Source organism: Mus pahari, chromosome 12, assembly GCF_900095145.1.
Source record: "Mus pahari chromosome 12, PAHARI_EIJ_v1.1, whole genome shotgun sequence".
NCBI lineage: Eukaryota > Metazoa > Chordata > Mammalia > Rodentia > Muridae > Mus > Mus pahari.
In genome coordinates this window covers 1,156,476-1,165,073 of record NC_034601.1, presented here as the reverse complement: position 1 = coordinate 1,165,073, position 8,598 = coordinate 1,156,476, and the positions used below count along the sequence as shown (strand labels likewise).

Sequence of the window (8,598 nt, the reverse complement as noted above, 5' to 3'; positions counted from 1 at the left end):
TCTTTGGAATCCCAGTATAGACTGAAGACCAGATGACAACCAACCTAGTAGACTGAGCACACATTACTCTAGAGAACCCTGACTGATACACCCTCCCACCTCTTTCACTTCCCTACAACTGGCTTGCAAACTGGCAATGCTACATGCTGGGAGCCTGGGACAGGCCACTCTAGCTCCTCCTTCCCACCCTGCACAGCTCAGCTCATCCATGGACTCTTCAGTGGGACCTTTCGCTATTACTTCTTTATTCTTCTGTTCCTCCTTTTTCTTTTTCTTTTTTTTCTCTTAACTGATGTGATGAGCCTCTATTTTCTTCATTATGAAGAAACAGGGAAAAGTCTGACTTCTATGTCCAGCCCCTACCCTAGACATACACCAGTTGCCAAATGTATACTGAAGGAATGGACAAATATGCTTAAATGTATGTATTTTTGTCAATTACTGAAGTCCTCTAGGCACTCACATTCCCTTTGGGATCGTGGCTTTTCTCCACCATTCCACAGAATCTGGCTGCTCTCTCTGCTCACATAAAAGGCCTAGAATGAAATCTCTAACTTGTGCACCCTAGTGGTATCAGCTCAATAATGGCTGCTCTGTCCCTCAGTGACCCAATGCTCACTCACTCTCTGGTTCCTCAGAGGCAGTGCCAGGGCACAGTCCAAGTCACATGCCCACGTTCAGCTCTGCTCAGCTGCTGCCTGCTCTGCCCCATCGTGGGTAACCTGGTGCCTGCTCATCCTCAGCCAGAGACCGTCTTCCCACTACCCACCTCAGCCACAAGCCAGCCCTTCCAACACCCACCTGGACTGGACGACTGCCCAGGAAGTTCAGATCCATGTTCTCTCCAAAGAGGTAACCTTCAGGATGGGGAGTGTCAAATTTCTCTCCTCCCATGAAAAAATGCGAAGCAAAGTAGTTTCCTGCTTAAAAAAAAAAGAAAAATGTTTACTCATAGAACATAGTGCTTAGCACAGCTATGTGGGAACAGCCAACAAGTCTCCAAAGGCTTTACCCTAAGTGGTTCATGTCCTGGTTCTGTCCTCAGCCAGTTTTCTGCACACCATTGGTCTCTACAACCTGCCTCTCCCTAGTCACAGATGAGTTCTGGATTTGAACATCACTGCCCTCAGGAATCAGGTAAACCATGTCTCTAATCACCAAAGATGTGTTCAAGTTCTACCCTGTACCCGTGCTTGTAAATAGGTAGGGTCTTTGTTGGTGTGATTTATCACAATGTAATCCTAATGGACTAAGGAAACCCCAAACCCAGTGATGACACATGAATCAGAGAGAAAGGTCTAGATATGGACGCATCCAGAGGAAAGAAAGAGGGTGAAGATACAGGCACATACTGGAGGGAAGCAGCTACCAAATGAGGTGTGCCCAGGATTGGAGCCTCCAGAGCTAAGAAAAGAGGAAAGAAGGCTTCTCCTTGAAGTCTTCAGTAGGAGCACAGCCCAGCAAGATCTTGACTCCTGGCATCCAGAAGACTCAGCAGTTGAAGGTTAAAGGTTAGTTTTCATAGCTTCTCCATACATCCCTACACAATTCTTGGCTTCACACTGACTGTACCCTGCCTCCCAAATCTGAGCCTCAGAATGTTTTAATACCAATAATGATCAAAGTTTAAAATTTGATGTTGGTCTGGATTCTTTCTCACAAGCACTGAAACTGTAAGTATTTTCCACATCAACCCCAGAGCACTTAAAACCCTAAGCTTGCAGGGCAGAAGACATGGCTCAGTGGTGAAGAATGCGTGCTGCTCTTGCAGAAGAGTGGGTTTGGTTCCCAGCATCCACATGGTGCTCACAACCACCCCTAACTTCAGGTCTAATGCCCTCTTTAGCCTCTGTGCACCAGGCATGCGTGTGGTACACATACATACATGTAGAGAAAACACTCATCATACTCATAATATAGGGTAAGTATATATTAAAATTTTAAAAAATTAAAATACTAAACTTGCATTTCTCCTCTGAGAAAAAAAGATGAAATGCTTCAGATGTTGAAAGAATTGAGCACAGACACCCCTGAAGACAACCAGAAGCCAAGACCTCTCCCAAACACCCTAACTACTACACCCCAGTACTCTCCAGCACAGGGGACCTAAGCAGAAGCCCAGGTAACCATGGGCCCATGAAGGCCAGGGCTGTTGAGAGTGTACATCTGCTCGAGAATCAAGAACTCCTGGGTTCCTAAGCCCATGAGAGCTCTTCTTAGGGTCCTGTTGGGAAATCTGGGCCTCTTAAGCAACCAAGAACACTCGACATGAATCTGTGACTTTCTTTCCTGAGAATTACAGCCCCAGTGATGGTAGAATCAGACAAGGCCAGTAAGGCAGGTCAGGGCCTAGGAGATAATGCCAGACAGCTGTTACCCAGGGTAGGAGCCAGAACCAGCGGTCCCTGACTACAGGAGCAGCTAACAGGGCCTAACTTCAACTCTAATACTAACCTGTCATTGTGCACCAGACAATCAACTGTGGCCAAACAAAAAGAATAACAGGACAGCTAGTTTAAACCATGAGTTTCATAGATTGCTTCACAATACTCCATAAAAGACCTGTGTACACACACACACACACACACACACATACACACACATACACACATACACACACACACACACACACACAGAGGCATGGAACAGAAGAACTTCATACATGTAGAATTATATGTGCTAGTAAGGTCAGAAGAACATGCTGAATGTACTCCTAGATCTTGTTTGGAGAGACACACAACACAAGCTGTGAGAACAAACATGTCTCAAAAGACATGTTGAGAAGGCAACAGAAGAAAGCCACATGAAGTCAAGAGAGAAAGACCAAAGCCCTGGCTCTGTTCCGCAGTAAACATGTAATGTCATAGTTTTAAGTCAATAATGAGAATGACTGCCACAAAGACAAGCAGAAGAGCATCCTCCCAGATCACCTGCAGCCACACACAGCCCTGCTGGTCCATATGAGCACTCATAGGAGGACCCAAGGCACAAGTGGTGTCTGGCCATGTCTGGGCCTTAGCTTCAATGTTGGCTGACCTCTATCCATCTAATAGTGAGTCTGAACCATAAAGCAATGGAGTAGGACTTTGATCAGCAGCTGCAAAACAGCCTAGTCTGCCCTCACACATACAGTACATCAAATGAATGGCTGGCAGAACACACACCTGTGCTAAGATTCCGCTGATGGGCTGGCACTGCATTAGCTGGGCAGCAAGAGATGCAAGGTGCACGGGATGCAAAGAAGCCTCCTGACAGCACACATGACCCTAAGCTCCCTTAGACTGTCTGTCCATCCTGCACTCCTCTACAGAGGAGCCTCGGTCTAGATGGATGGCCTGGCTGGGGACACCTGGACGTCCTTTAAGACACAATCACATTGTGTAGGAGTCAGACTCCAAGATAGTCTCAAGGGCTCTCACCTCTAATAGAACCCTAGAGGAAACAGAAAGAGCTGAGCACACATCAGAAGCTCTTGTAGAAATGGTAGAGTATGATTTCCAAGACTCTGGGCAAGGCAGACGCTACACTTAAGCACATTCAAGTAGACAGCCCATGGAATGGTCCTGTGGTAAGGAGTAGGGAAACCATATTAACCTGTAGGACATATGCAAGCCAGCCCTCAGGTGCAAGGTCTCCAGATGGTCCTAGACTCCTGGGCATTCTTGTATAATGTTAAATTCTTTTTATCAGGACCTAAATTGAAAAGACAGGGTTTCTCTATGTATCCCTGGCTGTCCTAGAACTTGCTCTGTAAATCAGGCTGGCCTCCAACAAATGTGCTTAACAGTCTTAATAATCCTTGAGGGCTGGAGAGGTGGCTCAGTGGTTACGAGCACTGACTGCTCTTCCAGAGGTCCTGAGTTCAATTCCCAGCAACCACATGGTACTCACAACCATCTGTAATGGGGTCTGATGCCCTCTTCTGGTGTGCCTGAAGAGAGGAATGGTGTACTCATATACATAAAATAAGTAAATCTAAAAAAAAAAAAAAAATCCCTGAAATTGCCAGGTATAGGTTCTTCAAAACAGGGTTTCTCTTGTGTAGCCCTGGCTGTCCTGGAACTCACTGTAGACCAGGCTGGCCTCAGCCTCACGGAGATCCACCTGCCCCTGCATCTCGAGTGTTAGAAACTGGGATTAAAGGTGTGTGCTACCACTGCCTTGAACTGGTACATGCTCTTAACCAGTAAGTCATCTCTCAAGTACAGCTGTCAAACTCTTGTCAGAATGACGGATTCTTCCTGCACATAATCTTGGCACTCCTAAGTGGTCACTACCCTGATCAAGGTCACCAGTGTCATCCTGCCTCACAGGCTCTACACTAACACTTACACCAAGTCTTTCCCACATCCTGGCACCTCCAATGTTTTATATTCATCAGAGCAGGAAAAGTTGCGTCCTCTTCTCTACCCCACCACAGCCCTCCTCACGCCGCAGGACCTTTGCACTTGCTGCTCCCTTTGCTTATGGAAAGATCCTCCCCAAGAGCTCTGCCTTCATCTGCCACCATACACTTCAAACTGTAGCCTCCATCACCAACCTGCTGGTTGAGCACACCCTGCCCCTCGCTATATTGTTTTTCACAACTTCTTCAGTCCAGTGACGCCTCTACTGGAGGCTCCAAAGACTTAGGATGGATAGTTTTAGGCTTCATTAACTTCAGAAAGTAAATGAAGATGAGTTGTGAGGTAAACAGCTTCATTATTTATACTCTGGCACTAGTCTGCGAATAACATATTACTTGTAAAACAAAATTTTCCAAAGGTGTAAGATATGGGAAAACATGTCTGTCAGAGCAGTGATTATAGTGTTTCAGGATAACCCAAGTTCTATCTAGAATGAGATATTTGTGATGGCCATACAACTGAATACACTAGAAACCAGCAACTATATTTAGGAACTGACATCGTGATGTATGAATAATGTTCCAATAAAACTATTAAGAATAACAGAGCTGGGCGGTGGTGGAGCACACCTTTGATCCCCAGACCCAGACAGCACGAACAGGTGGATCTCTGTGAGTTAGAAGCCATGCTGGGCTACAGAGTGAATAGCAGGACACAGAGAAACCCTGTCTTGAGAGAAAAAAAAAAAAAAAAAAAAAACCCTACTAAGAATAAGAAGACAAGTACCTAGCAAGTGTTGGGCTGCAGAGGTAGTTCAGCAGGAATCGATTCGCCTAGCATGCTAGGACTGGGGTGTTATGTCTGTGTCCTCACCAACTCACTCACACACTCACTCTCCCCCTAAACCCAGGACATGACTGCTCCATAGTATTGTTGAGGGGAAGGCTCTTATTGTACATATGAGAGAGAGAAAGAGCTAGAGACATTTGAGGGAATCCAGAGTAGAGAGAGCAGCAGACTGGTCCTGGCCAGGAGAGAAGCAGAAGCGGAGTAGAGAGACAAGGAACACAGGATGAGGGGACATAAGAGAGAAGAGGGAGAGTAGGAGAAAAGGAGAAGAAAAAAAAGAAAGAAAAAGAAAAAAAAGAAAGAAAAAAGGAAACAAAAACAAACAGTGTGCACAGTCAAAACAGCAGGGTTATAAGAAGAATGAGCAGCTGAGGGGAGGAACGTCCACGAGCCGGGGAGTCTGTAGTGTATAGTGAGAATCCTGGAATTTGGTTTTGTTAAAAACACAGAAATATTATAAGAAGATGTTCTGTTTTTGAGATAGGGTTTCTCTGTGTAGCCCTGGCTGTCTTGGAACTCACTTTGTAGACCAGGCCGGCCTCGAACTTAGAAATCCGCCTGCCTCTGCCTCTGCCTCTGCCTCTGCCTCCCAAGTGCTGGGATTAAAGGTGTTCGCCACCTGTTTTAATCTCAGGTGTGGAGATGGGGCTGCTGCATAGTAGCTGACCATGATTTGCCTCATGCTCTAGCAGAGGCATGATTTTGCCAGCTGCAGATCGTTTCTGCAATTGTGAGACATGTAATTCTAGGAACCTTTGGCTGCTGGTCTTTCAGGGTGTTGGTTGTGGTTTGTTAGTAGTCCTGTTCAAAGAAAACAGAAATTAGATTCAAGAATCTCTCTCTCTCCTTCCCCTCTATCCTTCTTCCTCTCCTAACTAGTGATGGGGGTGGGATGGAGGAGGGGGATAAAGGGTGGGATAAAGAATCCACAAAGTAGCAAAGTAGCACCTAACGCGTGATAAAGAAAAAAATGGAAACTTGGATTTCAAATGCCATAGAGGAAACAGCAGGGGACAAAGGAACGAATACTTTTTTCCAAGAGGCCAGCAAAAAGTTTATTGTGGCTGCTACCACTGGAATATCCCCTGATTTGCTTCCAGAGGAAATTTCTTGTTTTCTTTTTTTTAATATATTTTGTTTCGAAAATTTTAAAGACTGGCTAAGCAGTGGGAAAAACTGCAGGTGGAAACAGAGGAGGCCAAGAAACAACAAACGGTCACTCTGTGCTCTCTCTTCTGAAAAGATTGCAGAGTGGGTGATGCAACGTAGAGGTGGAAGCTCTTCGGAAGTGAGGTGCACCAGAGAAGAAAACAAAAGGTCTCAGCCCCAATTAGAATTTAATAATGATGCTCGAAGTGAGAGAAGGGGTTAATCTAAAACCAACTGTGCTACCAGAGTGGGAGGAGGGGCAGCCAGATCATGAGATCACGGAGATCACCGTCAGCCTTCCCAGGAGTCCTACAGCACATGCCTGCTAATGGTGTGGAACAAGGTTATGATGAGACAGGATGGAGTCCTATAGAAATGAAAGCGCTAAGCCGGTTTAAAGAGGCCGCAATTTCATATGGGATGCACTCACTTTTTATTCAAAACAGAATTATTCCCCAAGACTGGAAGGGATTGGTAACAGCTGTACTAGAGGCTATGAATACTGAACAGTGAAATAGAGTGAGGGGAAGGAATACAGTCAAAGACCATTGCTAGGTGAAGGGAGGTACTTGGACATTCAAGAATTGATCTGATTTGATGATGTTACTATGTCACTTAAGAGACATAGATATGTGTCTTTAAGAGCTTGGGACAGGGCTGGTGAGATGGCTCAGTGGGTAAGAGCACCCAACTGCTCTTCCGAAGGTCCGGAGTTCAAATCCCAGCAACCACATGGTGGCTCATAACCATCTGTAACAAGATCTGATGCCCTCTTCTGGAGTGTCTGAAGACAGCTACAGTGTACTTACATATAATAAATAAATAAATCTTTAAAATATATATATATATATATATATATATATATATTTTAAACAAAGATTTGTCTTAGCTGTGAGCAAAGCTGTATTAGATCCTGATGCAAGGCAGTTGTTGATAGAGACCCTGGTGTTTGAAAACTTGAATACTGAATGTAAAAAAGTTATTAGACCATTAAAGGCACAGGCGGTGCCTACGAACGAATGGATACGGGATATGACCAATATTGGCTCTAATGTGTACCATGTTAATACGATAGCTATAGCTAGGGGTCTCCAATATCAAAATGCCTGGTGCTTCAATTATGGGAAATACAGTCATTTGCAAAGAGACTATGACCAAGCTGCTAAAGATCTCAGATCTCAAAATACCTAGTGCCATAACTGTAAGAGATACTGTGCTTTAAGCCACAAAAGTGAACCACTCATTTCTAAAAGCAATGGTTTTCCTAAATCTCAAACAGAAAGAATGGCTTGGCTTCCTGGGGTCTGTATGTGATGTTGTAAATGCCACCACTGGGTTGAGGAGTGCAGTTCCAAAAGAGATATTCAAAGCAATTTCTTGCCATCAGAAAACAAAATGGGAGGCTGGGGGAGTTTGAGGCCTCATAACAAAAAGTACAAGCCAATTGGCCCTTGGTGGCCAAGAAATAACAAGCAGTCATAAAACGATTTAATCACACTTTGAAGGAAATGCTTATAAAACAAAAGGGAAGGATAAAGACTCCCATGGATAGACTACATAGTGCTCTGCTAACTTCAAATTTTCCGAATGTAATGAGAAAGGAACAGCAGCCCAGAGACAATGACTGGGTCATAGAAAAAAACTGTAACATTAAACCAGCCTATATTCTATAAGGATGTGTTAACATCAGAATGGAAGGCAGCCAAAATTTTGCATTGGGGATACAGATTTGCTTATATTTCCACAGGAAATGAAAAGTTGTGGATACCATCAAAACATATAAAGATTAGAATTGAGCAGAAGTTCCCTGAAAACCTTGGTCACTGACCCAAAAAGTGCTTATTTCACTGAAAATGTGTCTGTTTATAGTTTCCTGATAGACACAGCACAATTAATAGCTTAAAACAGAAGGCGATAAATGTAGTGAGAATTCTGGGATTTTTACTTCTTTAAAAATATTACAAGAAAGTGTTTTCATTGTAATCCATGTGTGGGGAGATGGGGCTGCTTCAAAGCAGTGGATATGATTTGCCTCATGCTCTAGAAGGGGCTTGGTTTTGCTCACTGCAGATAGTTTCTGCGACTGTACGATGTTTGAAATTCTGGGAGCTTTTCAGAGGGTATATAAATGCTACAGCCCTGTAAGTGTGGTGGGGGGTTGTCTTAGTCAGGGTTTCTATTCCTGCACAAACATCATGACCAAGAAGCAAGTTGGGGAGGAAAGGGTTTATTTGGCTTACATTTCCATACTGCT

General features: G+C 44.3%; 1 protein-coding gene across 8 annotated transcripts in view; it reads right to left on the bottom strand.

The window, feature by feature from the left end:
• Window positions 1-8,598, bottom strand: part of Mgrn1 (mahogunin ring finger 1) — a 51,316-nt gene that overhangs the window by 30,294 nt on the left and 12,424 nt on the right. For 4 of the 8 annotated variants that reach the window (XM_029544305.1, XM_029544303.1, XM_021208871.2 and 1 more), the window contains exon 2: window positions 802-923. In XM_029544305.1, coding sequence (XP_029400165.1) covers window positions 802-923 — 122 coding nt within the window. The remainder of the gene's footprint in view (window positions 1-801; window positions 924-8,598) is intronic. The other 4 variants (XM_029544306.1, XM_021208868.2, XM_021208872.2 and 1 more) reach the window with 1 other exon arrangement.